The 21,897-nt window shown below is 50.8% G+C and overlaps 1 protein-coding gene across 1 annotated transcript in view; it reads left to right on the top strand.

Moving 5' to 3' along the window:
- Positions 1-21,533, top strand: part of LOC309524232 (cytoplasmic dynein 2 intermediate chain 2-like) — a 32,275-nt gene extending 10,742 nt beyond the window's left edge. The window contains exons 4-9 of the mRNA XM_082208698.1: positions 9,883-10,040; positions 13,149-13,258; positions 14,954-15,112; positions 19,138-19,376; positions 20,140-20,297; positions 21,188-21,533. Coding sequence (XP_082064824.1) covers positions 9,883-10,040; positions 13,149-13,258; positions 14,954-15,112; positions 19,138-19,376; positions 20,140-20,297; positions 21,188-21,420 — 1,057 coding nt within the window. The 3' untranslated portion in view covers positions 21,421-21,533. The remainder of the gene's footprint in view (positions 1-9,882; positions 10,041-13,148; positions 13,259-14,953; positions 15,113-19,137; positions 19,377-20,139; positions 20,298-21,187) is intronic.
- The last annotated feature ends 364 nt before the right edge of the window (positions 21,534-21,897 follow it).

The raw sequence follows: 21,897 nt of genomic DNA, 5'->3' as shown, positions 1-21,897 counted from the left end.
GAACATATTCCCCCCAGAGATTTTCACCCCAAAGATATTCCCCCCGAATATATTCCCCCCAGATATTTCACCCCAAAGATGTTCCCCCGAATACATTCCCCCCAGATATATTTCACCCCAAAGATATTCCCCCCGAATATATTTCCCCCAGAGATATTTCACCCCGAACATATTCCCCCTAGAGATATTTCACCCCGAATATATTCCCCCCCATATATTTCCCCCCAATATATTCCCCCCAGAGATATTCCCCCCGAAGATTTTATACCCCAAAGATATTCCCCCCGAAGATTTTTCACCCCAAAGATATTCCCCACAAAGATATTTCACCCCAAAGATATTCCCCCCGAAGATTTTTCACCCCAAAGATATTCCCCCCGAATATATTCCCCCCAGATATTTCACCCCAAAGATGTTCCCCCGAATACATTCCCCCCAGATATATTTCACCCCAAAGATATTCCCCCCGAATATATTTCCCCCAGAGATATTTCACCCCGAACATATTCCCCCTAGAGATATTTCACCCCAAAGATATTCCCCCCGAAGATTTTTCACCCCAAAGATATTTCACCCCAAAGATATTTCCCCCAGACATTTTTCACCCCAAAGATATTTCACCCAGAGATATTTCACCCCGAATATTTTCCCCCTGGAGATATTTCACCCCGAATTTATTCCCCCCGGAGATATTTTCCCCCATATATATTCCCCCCATATATTTCCCCCCCATATATTCCCCCCAGAGATATTCCCCCTGAAGATTTTTCACCCCAAAGATATTCCCCCCAGAGATATTTCACCCCAAATATATTCCCCCCCAGAGATATTTTACCCCGAATATATTCCCCCTGGAGATATTTTACCCCAAAGATATTTCCCCCAGAGATATTCCCCCCGAAGATTTTTCACCCCAAAGATATTTAACCCCAGAGATTTTTCACCCCAAAGATATTCCCCCCCAAAGATTTCTCTCCCCAAAGATATTTCACCCCGAATATATTCCCCCCAGAGATATTTCACCACAAAGATATTTCACCCCAGAGATATTTCCCCCAGAGATTTTTCACCCCAAAGATATTTCCCCGAAGATTTTTCTCCCCAGAGATATTTCACCCCAAAGATATTTCCCCCAGAGATATTTCACCCCGAATATATTCCCCCCTGAGATATTTCACCCCAGAGATATTTCACCCCAAAGAGATTTCCCCCCCAGAGATTTTTCACCCCAAAGATATTTTCCCCCCGAAGATTTTTCACCCCAAAGATATTCCCCCCCAAAGATTTTTCACCCCAAAGATATTCCCCCCAAAGATTTTTCACCCCAAAGATATTTCCCCCCCGAAGATTTTTCACCCCAAAGATATTCCCCCCCAAAGATTTTTCACCCCAAAGATATTTCCCCCCCAAAGATTTTTCACCCCAAAGATATTCCCCCCCGAAGATTTTTCTCCCCAAAGATATTTCACCCCAAAGATATTCCCCCTGGAGATATTTTCCCCATATATATTTTCCCCCCAGAAATATTTCACCCCAAAGATATTTCCCCCGAATATTTTTCTCCCCATAGATATTCCCCCCGAAGATTTTTCTCCCCAGATATTTCACCCCAAAGATATTTTCCCCAGAGATATTTCACCCCAAAGATATTTCCCCCCAAAGATTTTTCTCCCCAAAGATATTTCACCCCAAAGATATTCCCCCTGGAGATATTTTCCCCATATATATTTTCCCCCCAGAAATATTTCACCCCAAAGATATTTCCCCCGAATATTTTTCTCCCCATAGATATTCCCCCCGAAGATTTTTCTCCCCAGATATTTCACCCCAAAGATATTTTCCCCAGAGATATTTCACCCCAAAGATATTTCCCCCGAAGATTTTTCACCCCAGAGATATTCCCCCCCGAAGATTTTTCACCCCAGAGATATTCCCCCCCAAAGATATTTCACCCCGAACATATTCCCCCCGGAGATATTTTCCCCATATATATTCCCCCCTTATATTTCCCCCCCATATATTCCCCCCAGAGATATTTCACCCCAAAGATTTTTCACCCCAGAGATATTTCACCCCGAATATATTCCCCCCGGAGAGATTTTCCCCCGAATATATTCCCCCCCATATATTTCCCCCCAATATATTCCCCCCAGAGATATTCCCCCCGAAGATTTTTCACCCCAAAGATATTCCCCCCAAAGATTTTTCTCCCCAGAGATATTTCACCCCAAAAATATTTCCCCCGAATATTTTTCTCCCCATAGATATTCCCCCCTGAAGATTTTTCACCCCAAAGATTTCTCTCCCCAGAGATATTTCACCCCAAATATATTTCCCCCGAAGATATTTCCCCCCAGAGATATTTCACCCCGAACATATTCCCCCCAGAGATTTTCACCCCAAAGATATTCCCCCCGAATATATTCCCCCCAGATATTTCACCCCAAAGATGTTCCCCCGAATACATTCCCCCCAGATATATTTCACCCCAAAGATATTCCCCCCGAATATATTTCCCCCAGAGATATTTCACCCCGAACATATTCCCCCTAGAGATATTTCACCCCGAATATATTCCCCCCCATATATTTCCCCCCAATATATTCCCCCCAGAGATATTCCCCCCGAAGATTTTATACCCCAAAGATATTCCCCCCGAAGATTTTTCACCCCAAAGATATTCCCCACAAAGATATTTCACCCCAAAGATATTCCCCCCGAAGATTTTTCACCCCAAAGATATTCCCCCCGAATATATTCCCCCCAGATATTTCACCCCAAAGATGTTCCCCCGAATACATTCCCCCCAGATATATTTCACCCCAAAGATATTCCCCCCGAATATATTTCCCCCAGAGATATTTCACCCCGAACATATTCCCCCTAGAGATATTTCACCCCAAAGATATTCCCCCCGAAGATTTTTCACCCCAAAGATATTTCACCCCAAAGATATTTCCCCCAGACATTTTTCACCCCAAAGATATTTCACCCAGAGATATTTCACCCCGAATATTTTCCCCCTGGAGATATTTCACCCCGAATTTATTCCCCCCGGAGATATTTTCCCCCATATATATTCCCCCCATATATTTCCCCCCCATATATTCCCCCCAGAGATATTCCCCCTGAAGATTTTTCACCCCAAAGATATTCCCCCCAGAGATATTTCACCCCAAATATATTCCCCCCCAGAGATATTTTACCCCGAATATATTCCCCCTGGAGATATTTTACCCCAAAGATATTTCCCCCAGAGATATTCCCCCCGAAGATTTTTCACCCCAAAGATATTTAACCCCAGAGATTTTTCACCCCAAAGATATTCCCCCCCAAAGATTTCTCTCCCCAAAGATATTTCACCCCGAATATATTCCCCCCAGAGATATTTCACCACAAAGATATTTCACCCCAGAGATATTTCCCCCAGAGATTTTTCACCCCAAAGATATTTCCCCGAAGATTTTTCTCCCCAGAGATATTTCACCCCAAAGATATTTCCCCCAGAGATATTTCACCCCGAATATATTCCCCCCTGAGATATTTCACCCCAGAGATATTTCACCCCAAAGAGATTTCCCCCCCAGAGATTTTTCACCCCAAAGATATTTTCCCCCCGAAGATTTTTCACCCCAAAGATATTCCCCCCCAAAGATTTTTCACCCCAAAGATATTCCCCCCCAAAGATTTTTCACCCCAAAGATATTCCCCCCCGAAGATTTTTCTCCCCAAAGATATTCCCCCCCAAAGATTTTTCACCCCAAAGATATTTCCCCCCCGAAGATTTTTCACCCCAAAGATATTCCCCCCCAAAGATTTTTCACCCCAAAGATATTTCCCCCCCAAAGATTTTTCACCCCAAAGATATTCCCCCCCGAAGATTTTTCTCCCCAAAGATATTTCACCCCAAAGATATTCCCCCTGGAGATATTTTCCCCATATATATTTTCCCCCCAGAAATATTTCACCCCAAAGATATTTCCCCCGAATATTTTTCTCCCCATAGATATTCCCCCCAAAGATTTTTCTCCCCAGATATTTCACCCCAAAGATATTTTCCCCAGAGATATTTCACCCCAAAGATATTTCCCCCGAAGATTTTTCACCCCAGAGATATTCCCCCCCGAAGATTTTTCACCCCAGAGATATTCCCCCCCAAAGATATTTCACCCCGAACATATTCCCCCCGGAGATATTTTCCCCATATATATTCCCCCCTTATATTTCCCCCCCATATATTCCCCCCAGAGATATTTCACCCCAAAGATTTTTCACCCCAGAGATATTTCACCCCGAATATATTCCCCCCGGAGAGATTTTCCCCCGAATATATTCCCCCCCATATATTTCCCCCCAATATATTCCCCCCAGAGATATTCCCCCCGAAGATTTTTCACCCCAAAGATATTCCCCCCAAAGATTTTTCTCCCCAGAGATATTTCACCCCGAATATATTCCCCCCAAAGATTTTTCACCCCAAAGATTTTTCTCCCCAGAGATATTTCACCCCAAAAATATTTCCCCCGAATATTTTTCTCCCCATAGATATTCCCCCCTGAAGATTTTTCACCCCAAAGATTTCTCTCCCCAGAGATATTTCACCCCAAATATATTTCCCCCGAAGATATTTCCCCCCAGAGATATTTCACCCCGAACATATTCCCCCCAGAGATTTTCACCCCAAAGATATTCCCCCCGAATATATTCCCCCCAGATATTTCACCCCAAAGATGTTCCCCCGAATACATTCCCCCCAGATATATTTCACCCCAAAGATATTCCCCCCGAATATATTTCCCCCAGAGATATTTCACCCCGAACATATTCCCCCTAGAGATATTTCACCCCGAATATATTCCCCCCCATATATTTCCCCCCAATATATTCCCCCCAGAGATATTCCCCCCGAAGATTTTATACCCCAAAGATATTCCCCCCGAAGATTTTTCACCCCAAAGATATTCCCCACAAAGATATTTCACCCCAAAGATATTCCCCCCGAAGATTTTTCACCCCAAAGATATTCCCCCCGAATATATTCCCCCCAGATATTTCACCCCAAAGATGTTCCCCCGAATACATTCCCCCCAGATATATTTCACCCCAAAGATATTCCCCCCGAATATATTTCCCCCAGAGATATTTCACCCCGAACATATTCCCCCTAGAGATATTTCACCCCAAAGATATTCCCCCCGAAGATTTTTCACCCCAAAGATATTTCACCCCAAAGATATTTCCCCCAGACATTTTTCACCCCAAAGATATTTCACCCAGAGATATTTCACCCCGAATATTTTCCCCCTGGAGATATTTCACCCCGAATTTATTCCCCCCGGAGATATTTTCCCCCATATATATTCCCCCCATATATTTCCCCCCCATATATTCCCCCCAGAGATATTCCCCCTGAAGATTTTTCACCCCAAAGATATTCCCCCCAGAGATATTTCACCCCAAATATATTCCCCCCCAGAGATATTTTACCCCGAATATATTCCCCCTGGAGATATTTTACCCCAAAGATATTTCCCCCAGAGATATTCCCCCCGAAGATTTTTCACCCCAAAGATATTTAACCCCAGAGATTTTTCACCCCAAAGATATTCCCCCCCAAAGATTTCTCTCCCCAAAGATATTTCACCCCGAATATATTCCCCCCAGAGATATTTCACCACAAAGATATTTCACCCCAGAGATATTTCCCCCAGAGATTTTTCACCCCAAAGATATTTCCCCGAAGATTTTTCTCCCCAGAGATATTTCACCCCAAAGATATTTCCCCCAGAGATATTTCACCCCGAATATATTCCCCCCTGAGATATTTCACCCCAGAGATATTTCACCCCAAAGAGATTTCCCCCCCAGAGATTTTTCACCCCAAAGATATTTTCCCCCCGAAGATTTTTCACCCCAAAGATATTCCCCCCCAAAGATTTTTCACCCCAAAGATATTCCCCCCAAAGATTTTTCACCCCAAAGATATTTCCCCCCCGAAGATTTTTCACCCCAAAGATATTCCCCCCCAAAGATTTTTCACCCCAAAGATATTTCCCCCCCAAAGATTTTTCACCCCAAAGATATTCCCCCCCGAAGATTTTTCTCCCCAAAGATATTTCACCCCAAAGATATTCCCCCTGGAGATATTTTCCCCATATATATTTTCCCCCCAGAAATATTTCACCCCAAAGATATTTCCCCCGAATATTTTTCTCCCCATAGATATTCCCCCCGAAGATTTTTCTCCCCAGATATTTCACCCCAAAGATATTTTCCCCAGAGATATTTCACCCCAAAGATATTTCCCCCCAAAGATTTTTCTCCCCAAAGATATTTCACCCCAAAGATATTCCCCCTGGAGATATTTTCCCCATATATATTTTCCCCCCAGAAATATTTCACCCCAAAGATATTTCCCCCGAATATTTTTCTCCCCATAGATATTCCCCCCGAAGATTTTTCTCCCCAGATATTTCACCCCAAAGATATTTTCCCCAGAGATATTTCACCCCAAAGATATTTCCCCCGAAGATTTTTCACCCCAGAGATATTCCCCCCCGAAGATTTTTCACCCCAGAGATATTCCCCCCCAAAGATATTTCACCCCGAACATATTCCCCCCGGAGATATTTTCCCCATATATATTCCCCCCTTATATTTCCCCCCCATATATTCCCCCCAGAGATATTTCACCCCAAAGATTTTTCACCCCAGAGATATTTCACCCCGAATATATTCCCCCCGGAGAGATTTTCCCCCGAATATATTCCCCCCCATATATTTCCCCCCAATATATTCCCCCCAGAGATATTCCCCCCGAAGATTTTTCACCCCAAAGATATTCCCCCCAAAGATTTTTCTCCCCAGAGATATTTCACCCCAAAAATATTTCCCCCGAATATTTTTCTCCCCATAGATATTCCCCCCTGAAGATTTTTCACCCCAAAGATTTCTCTCCCCAGAGATATTTCACCCCAAATATATTTCCCCCGAAGATATTTCCCCCCAGAGATATTTCACCCCGAACATATTCCCCCCAGAGATTTTCACCCCAAAGATATTCCCCCCGAATATATTCCCCCCAGATATTTCACCCCAAAGATGTTCCCCCGAATACATTCCCCCCAGATATATTTCACCCCAAAGATATTCCCCCCGAATATATTTCCCCCAGAGATATTTCACCCCGAACATATTCCCCCTAGAGATATTTCACCCCGAATATATTCCCCCCCATATATTTCCCCCCAATATATTCCCCCCAGAGATATTCCCCCCGAAGATTTTATACCCCAAAGATATTCCCCCCGAAGATTTTTCACCCCAAAGATATTCCCCACAAAGATATTTCACCCCAAAGATATTCCCCCCGAAGATTTTTCACCCCAAAGATATTCCCCCCGAATATATTCCCCCCAGATATTTCACCCCAAAGATGTTCCCCCGAATACATTCCCCCCAGATATATTTCACCCCAAAGATATTCCCCCCGAATATATTTCCCCCAGAGATATTTCACCCCGAACATATTCCCCCTAGAGATATTTCACCCCAAAGATATTCCCCCCGAAGATTTTTCACCCCAAAGATATTTCACCCCAAAGATATTTCCCCCAGACATTTTTCACCCCAAAGATATTTCACCCAGAGATATTTCACCCCGAATATTTTCCCCCTGGAGATATTTCACCCCGAATTTATTCCCCCCGGAGATATTTTCCCCCATATATATTCCCCCCATATATTTCCCCCCCATATATTCCCCCCAGAGATATTCCCCCTGAAGATTTTTCACCCCAAAGATATTCCCCCCAGAGATATTTCACCCCAAATATATTCCCCCCCAGAGATATTTTACCCCGAATATATTCCCCCTGGAGATATTTTACCCCAAAGATATTTCCCCCAGAGATATTCCCCCCGAAGATTTTTCACCCCAAAGATATTTAACCCCAGAGATTTTTCACCCCAAAGATATTCCCCCCCAAAGATTTCTCTCCCCAAAGATATTTCACCCCGAATATATTCCCCCCAGAGATATTTCACCACAAAGATATTTCACCCCAGAGATATTTCCCCCAGAGATTTTTCACCCCAAAGATATTTCCCCGAAGATTTTTCTCCCCAGAGATATTTCACCCCAAAGATATTTCCCCCAGAGATATTTCACCCCGAATATATTCCCCCCTGAGATATTTCACCCCAGAGATATTTCACCCCAAAGAGATTTCCCCCCCAGAGATTTTTCACCCCAAAGATATTTTCCCCCCGAAGATTTTTCACCCCAAAGATATTCCCCCCCAAAGATTTTTCACCCCAAAGATATTCCCCCCCAAAGATTTTTCACCCCAAAGATATTCCCCCCCGAAGATTTTTCTCCCCAAAGATATTCCCCCCCAAAGATTTTTCACCCCAAAGATATTTCCCCCCCGAAGATTTTTCACCCCAAAGATATTCCCCCCCAAAGATTTTTCACCCCAAAGATATTTCCCCCCCAAAGATTTTTCACCCCAAAGATATTCCCCCCCGAAGATTTTTCTCCCCAAAGATATTTCACCCCAAAGATATTCCCCCTGGAGATATTTTCCCCATATATATTTTCCCCCCAGAAATATTTCACCCCAAAGATATTTCCCCCGAATATTTTTCTCCCCATAGATATTCCCCCCAAAGATTTTTCTCCCCAGATATTTCACCCCAAAGATATTTTCCCCAGAGATATTTCACCCCAAAGATATTTCCCCCGAAGATTTTTCACCCCAGAGATATTCCCCCCCGAAGATTTTTCACCCCAGAGATATTCCCCCCCAAAGATATTTCACCCCGAACATATTCCCCCCGGAGATATTTTCCCCATATATATTCCCCCCTTATATTTCCCCCCCATATATTCCCCCCAGAGATATTTCACCCCAAAGATTTTTCACCCCAGAGATATTTCACCCCGAATATATTCCCCCCGGAGAGATTTTCCCCCGAATATATTCCCCCCCATATATTTCCCCCCAATATATTCCCCCCAGAGATATTCCCCCCGAAGATTTTTCACCCCAAAGATATTCCCCCCAAAGATTTTTCTCCCCAGAGATATTTCACCCCGAATATATTCCCCCCAAAGATTTTTCACCCCAAAGATTTTTCTCCCCAGAGATATTTCACCCCAAAAATATTTCCCCCGAATATTTTTCTCCCCATAGATATTCCCCCCTGAAGATTTTTCACCCCAAAGATTTCTCTCCCCAGAGATATTTCACCCCAAATATATTTCCCCCGAAGATATTTCCCCCCAGAGATATTTCACCCCGAACATATTCCCCCCAGAGATTTTCACCCCAAAGATATTCCCCCCGAATATATTCCCCCCAGATATTTCACCCCAAAGATGTTCCCCCGAATACATTCCCCCCAGATATATTTCACCCCAAAGATATTCCCCCCGAATATATTTCCCCCAGAGATATTTCACCCCGAACATATTCCCCCTAGAGATATTTCACTCCGAATATATTCCCCCCCATATATTTCCCCCCAATATATTCCCCCCAGAGATATTCCCCCCGAAGATTTTATACCCCAAAGATATTCCCCCCGAAGATTTTTCACCCCAAAGATATTCCCCACAAAGATATTTCACCCCAAAGATATTCCTCCCGAAGATTTTTCACCCCAAAGATATTCCCCCCGAATATATTCCCCCCAGATATTTCACCCCAAAGATGTTCCCCCGAATACATTCCCCCCAGATATATTTCACCCCAGAGATATTTCCCCCCGAATATATTTCCCCCAGAGATATTTCACCCCGAACATATTCCCCCTAGAGATATTTCACCCCGAATATATTCCCCCCATATATTTTTCTCCCCGAATATTTCCCCCCAGATTGGACGACGGCGACTGGGGGGCCGACAAATCCTACGTCTGCGCCTGGAACCTCGACCGCCGGGCCCCCGACCCCCAGCGCCCCGATCTGGTCCTGGAGGCCCCCAGCGCCGCTATGGGGCTGGCCTTCCACCCGCGACGCCCGTCCGTCCTCGCCGGTAGGCCAATCCGGGGCCTCGTCCCCGCCTTCCCCATCCCCTATTGGTTCAAGCGGGAGGAAGGGGCGGGTCTTAGTCGGCCAATCGGGCCTTTCTCTCCCCAACCCCTGTTGGTTCAAGCGGGAGGAAGGGGCGGGTCTTGCGTCCCGTCGGCCAATCCGGCCTTCCTCTCCCTGACCCCAATGGTTCAAGCGGGAGGAAGGGGCGGGTCTTGCGTCCCGTCGGCCAATCCGGCCTTCCTCTCCCTGACCCCAATGGTTCAAGCGGGAGGAAGGGGCGGGTCTTACGGCCCGTCGGCCAATCCAGCCTTTCTCTCCCCAACCCCTATTGGTTCAAGCGGGAGGAAGGGGCGGGTCTTGATCGGTTTTACATCCCCCCCCACCTTCCTCAATCCCAATTGGTTCAAGCGGGAGGAAGGGGCGGGTCTTACGGCACGTCAACCAATCCTCTCCCTGAACCCGATTGTCTCGAGTGGGAGGAAGGGGCGGGTCTTGCAGCCGGTCGGCCAATCCAGCCTTTCTCTCCCCAACCCCTATTGGTTCAAGCGGGAGGAAGGGGCGGGTCTTGCATCCTGCCGGCCAATCCAGCCTTTCTCTCCCCGACCCCTATTGGTTCAAGCGGGAGGAAGGGGCGGGTCTTGCGTCCCGTCGGCCAATCCGGCCTTTCTCTCCCCAATCCGATTGGATCCAGCGGGAGGAAGGGGCGGGTCTTGCATCCCGCCGGCCAATCCGGTGTCTTGTCCCTGCCTTCCCCAACCCCTATTGGTTCAAGCGGGAGGAAGGGGCGGGTCTTACGTCCCCCCACCTTCCCCAAACCCCCTATTGGCTCTAGCGGGAGGAAGCGGCGGGTCTTCCATCCCATCGGTCAACCCAGTGTCTTGACCCCGCCTTCCCCAACCCCTATTGGCTCTAGCGGGAGGAAGGGGCGGGTCTTCCATCCCATCGGTCAACCCAGTGTCTTGACCCCGCCTTCCCCAACCCCTATTGGCTCTAGCGGGAGGAAGGGGCGGTTCTTCCATCCCATTGGCCAACCCAGTGTCTTGTCCCCGCCTTCCCCAACCCCTCTTGGTTCAAGCGGGAGGAAGGGGCGGGTCTTGCGTCCCCCCAGTTCATTCCCCAACCCCTATTGGCTGTAGCAGCAGGAAGAGGCGGGTCTTACGGCCTGTCGGCCAATCCAGCCTTTCTCTCCCCAACCCCTATTGGTTCAAGCGGGAGGAAGGGGTGGGTCTTACGGCCCGTCGGCCAACCCGGTGTCTCGTCCCCGCCTTCCTCAATCCCTATTGGGTTCAAGCGGGAGGAAGGGGCGGGTCTTGCATCCATTGGCCATACTGGCGTCTCGTCCCCCCCAGTTCCTTCCCCAACCCCTATTGGCTGTAGCAGCAGGAAGGGGAGGGTCTTCGTCCCGTCGGCCAACCCGGTGTCTCGTCCCCGCCTTCCCCAACACCTATTGGTTCAAGCGGGAGGAAGGGGCGGGTCTTCTATACCATCAGCCAACCCGGTGTCTTGTCCCCACCTTCCTCAATCCCTATTGGTTCAAGAGGGGGGAAGGGGCGGGTCTTCCATCCCATTGGCCATTCCGGTGTCTCTTTTCCCCAGTTCCTTCCCCAACCCCTATTGGTTCAAGCAGCAGGAAGGGGCGGGTCTTGCGTCCTGTCAGCCAATCCAGCCTCCTGTCCCCCCACCTTCCCCAAACCCCCTATTGGCTCTAGCGGGAGAAAGGGGCGGGCCTTGCATCCATCGGCCAATCCGGTGTCTCGACCCCGCCTTCCCCAACCCCTATTGGTTCAAGCGGGAGGAAGGGGCGGGTCTTACGGCCCGTCGGACAATCCAGCCTTTCTCTCCCCAACCCCTATTGGTTCAAGCGGGAGGAAGGGGCGGGTCTTGCATCCATCGGCCAATCTGGTGTCTTGTCCCCGCCTTCCCCAACCCCTATTGGTTCAAGCGGGAGGAAGGGGCGGGTCTTGTGTCCCGCCGGCCAATCGGTCTTACGTCCCCCCACCTTCCCCAAACCCCTATTGGATGTAGCAGCAGGAAGGGGCGGGTCTTACGGGCCGTCGGCCAATCCGGCCTTTCTCTCCCCGAACCCGATTGTTTCAAGTGGGAGAAAGGGGCGGGTCTTACGGCCCATCGGCCAATCCGGACTTTCTCTGCCCCCAAGTGCCTTCCCCAATCCCTATTGGTTCAAGCGGGAGGAAGGGGCGGGTCTTGCATCCATCGGCCAATCTGGTGTCTCTCTCCCCACGCCTGATTGGTTCAAGCCGGAGGAAGGGGCGGGTCTTGCATCCGTCGGCCAATCCGGTGTCTCTCTCCCCACGCCTGATTGGTTCAAGCCGGAGGAAGGGGCGGGTCTTGTATCCGTCGGCCAATCCGGTGTCTCGTCCCCCCAGCTCTTTCCCCAACCCCTATTGGTTGTAGCAGGAGGAAGGGGTGGGTCTTAGTTGGCCAATCCGGCCTTTCTCTCCCCGAACCCGATTGTCTCGAGTGGGAGGAAGGGGCGGGTCTTCCGGCCCGTCAGCCAATCCGTCCTCTCTCTCCCCACACCCGATTGGTTCAAGCGGGAGGAAGGGGCGGGTCTTGCTTCCGTCGGCCAATCCGGCTTCTCCTCTCCCCTCGCAGTGGGGCTGTTCAGTGGGGAAGTCCTGTTGTGGGGCTAGTTGGTAGGGGGCGGGTCCTGCATCCCATTGGCCAACCCGGCCTCTCCCTCCCCAACCCCAGTTGGCTCCAGTGGGAGGAAGGGGTGGGTCTTCCGGCCCGTCGGCCAATCGGACCTCTCCCCTCGCAGTGGGGCTGTTCAGTGGGGAAGTCCTGCTGTGGGGCTAGTTAGTAGGGGGGAGGTCCTGTACCCCATTGGCCAATCCGGCCTCTCCCTCCACAACCCCATTGGCTCCAGCGGGAGGAAGGGGCGGGTCTTCCCTCCATCGGCCAATCCGGCTTCTCTCCCCTCGCCGTGGGGCTCTTCAGTGGGGCCAGCGGGAGGAAGGGGCGGGTCTTCCGTTCCTCGGCCAACCCGGCGCCCCTTGCCCCGCCTTCCCCAACCCGATTGGCTCAAAGGGGAGGAAGGGGCGGGTCTTCCCTCCCTCGGCCAATCGGGCCCCTCTCTTCCTTTCAGTGGGGCTGTTCAGTGGGGAAGTCCTGGTCTGGGACACTGGCCGGCCGGAAGACCCACTGATCTGGAAGAGCGGGATGACGGACGACTCGCACACGGACCCCGTGTACCAGGTAGGCGGGGCTCCGAAATGTGGGTCAGGTGACCCGGGGGAGGGCGGGTCCTTTGCCGACTTCCTGTCATGTGCCCCTCGCTCACTTCCTGTCGTGTGACCTAGCACATGTGACCTAGCACAGGAAGTGTACCTGTCATGTGATGCAGGGCGACTTGCACACGGACCCCGTGTACCAGGAAGGTCAGAAGGGGTCAGGTGACCCAGGGGGCGGGCCCTGTTCTGACTTCCTGTCGTGGGAAGGAAGTGTTCTGTTGACTTCCTGTCGTGTGAGCCGGGGAAAGGAAGTGGCCCCTGCTGACTTCCCGTCATGTGACTCAGGAAGGGTGTGGCCCTTTCTGACTTCCTGTCATGGGATGCAGGGCGACTCGCACACGGACCCCGTGTAGCAGGTAGGCGTGTCCCCAAAATGTGGGTCAGGTGACCCAGGGGGAGGGCGGGTCCCCGCCTGACTTCCTGTCATGGGAGCCAGGGAAGGAAGTGTCCCTTGCTGACTTCCTGTCATGTGACGCAGGACGACTTGCACACGGACCCCGTGTAGCAGGTGGGTCAAAAGGGGTCAGGTGACCCAGAGGGCGGGTCCGTTGCTGACTTCCTGTCATGTGTCCCTTGCTCACTTCCTGTCGTGTGACTCAGGAAGGGTGTGGCCCTGACTTCCTGTCATGTGAGCCAGGGAAGGAAGTGTACCTTTCTGCCTTCCTGTCATGTCATGTGATGCAGGACGACTGGCACACGGACCCCGTGTAGCAGGTGGGTGAAAAGGGGTCAGGTGACCCGGGGGAGGGCGGGTCCTTTGCTGACTTCCTGTCATGTGTCCCTCGCTCACTTCCTGTCGTGGGACTCAGGAAGGGTGTGGCCCTGCTTTGACTTCCTGTCATGTCAGCCAGGGAAGGAAGTGTCCCTTGCTAACTGCCTGTCATGTGATGCAAGACGACTTGCACACGGATCCCGTGTAGCAGGTGGGTGAAAAGGGGTCATGTGAGCCGGGGGAGGGCGGGTCCTTTGCTTACTTCCTGTCATGTGCCCCTCGCTCACTTCCTGTCGTGTGACTCAGGAAGGGTGTGGCCCTTTCTGACTTCCTGTCATGGGACGCAGGATGACTTGCACACGGACCCCGTGTGGCAGGTGGGTGAAAAGGGGTCATGTGACCCGGGGGAGGGCGGGCCCTGTTCTGACTTCCTGCCGTGGGAAGGAAGTGTCCTGTTGACTTCCTGTCGTGTGAGCTAGGGAAGGAAGTGTCCCTTGCTGACTTCCTGTCATGTGATGCAGGACGACTTGCACACGGACCCCGTGTAGCAGGTGGGTGAAAAGGGGTCAGGTGACCCAGGGGGGAGGGCGGGTCCTTTGCTGACTTCCTGTCATGTGTCCCTTGCTCACTTCCTGTCGTGTGACTCAGGAAGGGTGTGGCCCCGACTTCCTGTCATGTGAGCCAGGGAAGGAAGTGTCCCTTGCTGACTTCCTGTCATGTGACCCGCGAGCGACTGGCACACGGACCCCGTTGTCGTGTGAGCCGGGGGAGGGCGGGCCCTGTTTTCACTTCCTGTCACGTGAGCCGGGGAAGGAAGTGTCCCTTGCTCACTTCCTGTCACGTGACTGCAGGACGACTCGCACACCCTTCCATCTCGATTTCGATGAATTCGGTTTCTTGAATCGGAAATCCAAGATGGCCGCCCTCCCTTCTCCCCCCCCCGATCAGGTGACGTGGTTGCCGGGCGACAAGCAGCCCCGCCTCCTGAGCTCCTCGACCGACGGCAAGATCCTCCTATGGCAGGAGGAGAAGGAGGGGCTCCTCGAACCCGTGGCCGGCTTCGCCTTGGCCCCACGGCAGATCCCCCGGGGGGCTAGGCCCAAGAAGGTCAGCTGGGGGGTCGGGGTTGAGGGTTGGGGTTGGGGGTCAGGGTTGGGGGTCAGGGTTGGGCCCCCCTCCTTTCCTCCTCCTGCCCCATAGCATTATGGGGGTGCCCCCTTGGGTACTCATGCCCCTCTCCTTTCCTCCTGCCCCACAGATTTTCCCTGGGAACTCACATCCCCCTCATTTCCTCCTCCTGCCCCACAGATTTCTCCTGCCCCACAGATTTCATGCCCCCTCATTTCCTCCTGCCCCACAGCATTATGGGGGGCGCCCCCTTAGGTACTCACAACCCCCTAATTTCCTCCTCCAGCCCCACAGATTTCCTGTGCCCCACAGATTTATCCTGCCCCACAGATTTCATGCCCCTTCCTTTCCTCCTCCTGCCCCACAGCATTATGGGGGGCGCCCCCTTGGGTACTCATGCCCCCCTCCTTTCTTCCTGCCCCACAGATTTCCTGTGGAAACTCACGGCCCCCTCCTTTCCTCCTGCCCCACAGCATTATGGGGGGCACCACCTTGGTTACTCACAGCCCCCTAATTTCCTCCTCCTGCCCCACAGATTTCCCCTGGGAACTCACACCCTCCTCCTTTCCTCCTCCCGCCCCACAGATATTCACAACCCCTCCTTTCCTCCTCCTGCCCCACAGATTGTTCCTGCCCCACAGATTTCACCACCTTGGGAACTCACAGCCCCCTAATTTCTTCCTCCTGCCCCACAGATTTGCCGTGGGGACGCCCCGCTGGGGGTCACGGCGCTCTCCTTCTCCCCCTTTGAACCCTTCCTCCTGTTGCCCCACAGCATTATGTGGGGCGCCACCTTGGTTACTCACAGCCCCCTAATTTCCTCCTCCTGCCCCACAGATACAGCCCCCTCATTTCCTCCTGCCCCATAACATTATGGGGGGCTCCACCTTGGTTACTCACAGCCCCTTAATTTCCTCCTGCCCCATAGCATTATGTGGGGCTCCACCTTGGTTACTCACAACCCCCTAATTCCCTCCTGCCCCATAGCATTATGTGGGGTGCCACCTTGGGTACTCACACCCTCCTCCTTTCCTCCTCCCGCCCCACAGATACTCACACCCCTCTCCTTTCCTCCTCCTGCCCCACAGCATTATGTGGGGCTCCACCTTGCTTACTCACAGCCCCCTAATTTCCTCCTGCCCCATAGCATTATATGGGGCGCCACCTTGGGTGCTCACACCCTCCTCCTTTCCTCCTCCCGCCCCACAGATACTCACACCCTCCTCCTTTCCTCCTCCCGCCCCACAGCATTATGGGGGGCTCCACCTTGGTTACTCACAGCCCCCTGATTTCCTCCTGCCCCACAGATTTACTGTGTTAACTCACAGCCCCCTCCATTTCCTCCTCTTGCCCCATAGCATTATGTGGGGCTCCACCTTGGGTACCCACAACCCCCTCCTTTCCTACTGCCCCACAGATTTACTGTGTTAACTCACAGCCCCCTTCATTTCCTCCTCCTGCCCCACAGATTTCCCATGGGAACTCACATCCCCCTCATTTCCTCCTCCTGCCCCACAGATACTCACAACCCCCTCATTTCCTCCTCCTGCCCCACAGATACTCACAGCCCCCTCATTTCCTCCTCCTGCCCCACAGATTTCCCCTGTTAACTCACACCCTCCTCCTTTCCTCCTCCCGCCCCACAGATACTCACACCCCTCTCCTTTCCTCCCGCCCCACAGATTTGCTGTGGGGACGCCCCGCTGGGGGTCATGGCCCTCTCCTTCTCCCCCTTTGAACCCTTCCTCCTCTTGCCCCACAGCCTTATGTGGGGCGCCCCCTTGGGTACTCACGCCCCCCCTCCTTTCTTCCTGCCCCACAGATTTCCTGTGGAAACTCACGGCCCCCTCATTTCCTCCTGCCCCATAGCATGATGTGGGGCGCCCCCTTGGGTACTCATGTTCCCCTCCTTTCTTCCTGCCCCACAGATTTCCTGTGGAAACTCACGGCCCCCTCATTTCCTCCTGTCCCACAGCATTATGTGGGGCGCCCTTTTGGGTACTCACGCCCCCCTCCTTTCTTCCTGCCCCACAGATTTCCTGTGGAAACTCACGGTCCCCTCATTTCCTCCTGCCCCACAGCATTATGTGGGGCGCCCCCTTGGGTACTCACACCCCCCTCTTTTCTTCCTGCCTCACAGATTTCCTGTGTTAACTCACAACTCCCCACAGATTTCTTCCTCCTGCCCCACAGCATTATGGGGGGCGCCCCCTTGGGTACTCACAACCCCCTAATTTCCTCCTCCTGCCCCACAGATTTCCCATGCCCCACAGATTTCACGCCCCCTCCTTTCCTCCTCCTGCCCCACAGCATTATGGGGGGCGCCACCCTCCTGCCCCACAGAATTCCCCTGTTAACTCACACCCTCCTTTCCTCCTCCTGCCCCACAGATTTCCCCTGTTAACTCACATCCCTCTCCTTTCCTCCTGCCCCACAGATTCCCCCTGTTAACTCACACTCTCCTCCTCCCGCCCCACAGATACTCACACCCCTCTCCTCCCGCCCCACAGATTTGCCGTGGGGACGCCCTGCTGGGGGTCACGGCCTTCTCCTTCTCCCCCTTTGAACCCTTCCTCCTCTTGCCCCACAGCATTATGTGGGGCGCCACCTTGGGTACTCACAGCCCCCTCCTTTCCTCCTCCTGCCCCACAGATAGTTCCTGCCCCACAGATTTCATACCCCCCTCATTTCCTTCTCCTGACCCACAGCATTATGTGGGGCTCCACCTTGGTTACTCACAGCCCCCTAATATCCTCCTCCTGCCCCACAGATTTCCCGTGTTAACTCACAATCCCCTCATTTCCTCCTCCCGCCCCACAGATACTCACACCCCTCTCCTTTCCTCCTGCCCCACAGATTTGCTGTGGGGCCGCCCCGCTGGGGGTGACGGCCCTCTTCTTCTCCCCCTTTGAACCCTTCCTCCTCTTGCCCCACAGCATTATGGGGGGGCTCCACCTTGCTTACTCACAGCCCCCTAATTTCCTCCTGCCCCACAGCATTATGGGGGGCGCCCCCGTGGTTACTCACCCCCCCTCCTTTCCTCCTCCTGCCCCATAGCATTATGGGGGGCTCCACCTTGGTTACTCACAGCCTCCTAATTTCCTCTTGCCCCACAGCATTATGTGGGGCTCCACCTTGGGTACTCACGCCCCCTTCTTTCCTCCTCCTGCCCCACAGATTTCCCATGCCCCACAGATTTCATGCCCCCTCATTTCCTCCTCCTGCCCCACAGCATTATGGGGGGTGCCACCCTCCTGCCCCACAGATTCCCCCTGGCAACTCACACCCTCCTCCTCCCGCCCCACAGATACTCACACCCCTCTCCTTTTCTCCTCCCGCCCCACAGATTTGCCGTGGGGACGCCCCGCTGGGGGTCACGGCCCCTTCCTTTCCTCCTCTCCTGCCCCACAGCATTATGGGGGGCGCCACCTTGGGTACGCCCCCTCCTTTCCTCCTGCCCCACAGATTTCCCGTGCCCCACAGATTTATCCTGCCCCACAGATTTCACGCCCCCTCATTTCCTCCTCCTGCCCCACAGCATTATGGGGGGCGCCACCTTCCTGCCCCACAGATTTCCCCTCTTAACTCACACCCCTCTCCTTTCCTCCTGCCCCACAGATTTCCCCTCTTAACTCACACCCCTCTCCTTTCCTCCTGCCCCACAGATTTCCCCTCTTAACTCACACCCCTCTCCTTTCCTCCTGCCCCACAGATTTCCCCTCTTAACTCACACCCCTCTCCTTTCCTCCTGCCCCACAGATTTCCCGTGTTAACTCACACCCTCCTCCTTTCCTCCTCCCGCCCCACAGATTTGCCGTGGGGACACCCCCTGGGGGTCACGGCCCCCTCCTTTCCTTCTCTCCCGCCCCACAGATTTACTGTGTTAACTCACAGCCCCCTTCATTTCCTCCTCCTGCCCCACAGCATTATGGGTGGCGCTACTCTCCTGCCCCATAGATTTCCCCTCTTAACTCACTCTCCTCTCCTTTCCTCCCGCCCCACAGATTTGCCGTGGGGACGCCCCGCTGGGGGTCACGGCCCTCTCCTTCTCCCCCTTTGACCCCACGGTTTTCGTGGCCGGGACCGAGGGAGGCGACCTCCTCAAGTGCTGGGCGGGGGCCGAGACCCCCGCCGTGGGGCCGCCCCACACGGGGGGCGGCCTGCCCCTCAAGGCCCCGGCCCAGATGGCCTTTGCGCCCCACGGCGGGCCCGTCTACTCGCTCAGCTGCTCGCCCTTCCACAGGTGAGGCCCGGGGGTGTTTATTATTACTATTACTGTTATTACTGTGTTGTTGTTGTTACTACTACTACTACTACTACTGTTGCTACTATTACTATTATTACTGTTACTACTGTGTTGTTACTACTACTACTACTACTATTGTTACTATTATTACTATTATTACTGTTACTACTATTGTTTTGTTGTTGTTACTACTATTGCTATTATTACTATTACTATTACTACTGTTTTGTTGTTGTTACTACTGCTACTATTACTACTACTATTGTTACCGCTATTACTATTATTACTGTTACTACTATTGTTTTGTTGTCGTTACTACTATTGCTGTTATTATTACTACTATTATTACTCTTACTACTACTGCTGTTATTAGTGTTATTATTATTATTGCTACTGTTACTGTTACTGTTACTACTGTTGTTTTTTGTTACTACTACTACTACTACTACTACTACTGTTATTACTGTTACTACTGCTGTTTTGTTGCTACTACTATTTACTACTACTATTACTATTATTACCGTTACTACTGCTGTTTTGATGTTGCTACTACTATTACTACTATTACTATTATTACTATTACTACTACTACAGGAAGATGTTGCTACTACTACAGGAAGATGTTATTAGACTTTTATTATATTATTATTGTTCGGTTGTGGTGTTTTTTTCTTACTCATTACTTGTTACTCTTGCTCACTGCTTTCGCTTCATTCTTCTTACTTACTACTCTTTTATTTATTACTCTTCCTCCCGAGAGGAACCTCTTTCTGAGCGGAGGGACCGACGGCCATGTTCACCTCTACTCCATGTTGCAAGCGCAGCCCCTAGTATCCCTGCAGCTCTCCAGGAAGTATGTTTTCGGGGTCCGGTGGTCCCCCGTCCGGCCCCTGGTCTTCGCCGCTGCTACAGGGGAAGGTACTACTACTACTACTACTATCACTACTACTACTACTATCACTACTACTATTGCTATTGCTACTACCACTATTACCACTATCACTACTACTACTGCTATTGCTACTACCACTATTACCACTACTGCTATTACTACTACCACTATTACTACTACTACTATCATTACTACTGCTGCTATTATTACTGCTATTACTACTATTACTACTACTATTGCTACTATTACTATTGTTACCACTACTATTGCTGCTACTACTATTACTACTGCTGCTATTACTACTACCACTATTGCTATTGCTGCTGCTATTACTACTACCACTATTACTATTACTACTACCGCTATTCATTACTGCTATTATTACTATTACTACTACTATTACTGCTAGTATTGTTACTACTACTACTGTTACTACTGATATCGCTACTACTGCTATTACTACTACTATTACTATTCCTGCTACTGCTACTATTATTACTACTACTGCTACTATTATCACTACTATTACTACTACTACTTCTATTGCCATTGCTACTGCTGCTGCTGCTGCTACTATTATTGTTACTACTGCTATTACTACCACCACTATTACTACTACTTCTATTGCCATTGCCACTACTGCTATTACTACTATTACTACTGCTATTACTACTGCTATTACTACTGCTGCTATTATTATAATTACTACTACTACTGTTACTACTACTATTACTACTACTACTACTGAAGATGAAATTAAAATTTAAATTTCATGAAATGAAGTTCAATTTTTATTTAATTTACTACATTGAGTATTAACATATTGATCTAAATTTAAATGTATTAGAATTTAAATGTATTAAAATATTAAAATTTGCCGAATAAAATTAGAATAAATTACTCTGTCTTTCCCCAGGGGAAGTTCATCTCTTTGACTTTGGCCAGAACTCCCAGAAGCCCTCGCTCTCCGTCCGTCAAAGCCCAGAGCCCGCCTACTGCCTGGAGTTCAACCCCCGGCGGGCGCAGCTATTGGCCGCCGGGGACGGAGGGGGCGGGCTCAAGGTCTGGCAGCTGGGCGGGGCCTTTGGGGAGGAGGGAGGGAGGGAGAGGAGCCAGCTGGAGATGCTGGCCAATGAGGTGAGCGATTGAGGGGGACACAACGCAACAACACACAACGCACAACTCAAGACAAGTCAACCCAAGTCAACACAACTCAACACAAGTCAAGGAAAGTCAATGCAAGTCAACACAACTCAATGAAGGTCAACACAAGTCAATGCAACTCAAGACAAGTCAACACAACTCAAGACAAGTCAACACAACTCAAGACAAGTCAACACAACTCAACCCAAGTCAATACAACTCAAGCCAAGTCAACTCAATGCAAGTCAACACAACTCAACACAACACACAACCCAATGACTCAAGGCAACTCAACACAACTCAAGACAAGTCAACTCAACGCAAGTCAACCCAACTCAAGGCAAGTCAACACAACTCAAGGCAAGTCAACACAACCCAAGTCAACACAATTCAAGGCAAGTCAACACAACTCAAGACAAGTCAACTCAACGCAAGTCAACACAACTCAACACAACACACAACCCAATGACTCAATGCAACTCA

The sequence above is a fragment of the Podarcis vaucheri genome, assembly GCF_965113315.1.
Source record: "Podarcis vaucheri genome assembly, chromosome: Z".
Classification (NCBI taxonomy): domain Eukaryota; kingdom Metazoa; phylum Chordata; class Lepidosauria; order Squamata; family Lacertidae; genus Podarcis; species Podarcis vaucheri.
This window is presented reverse-complemented; position numbering and strand designations above follow the sequence as displayed.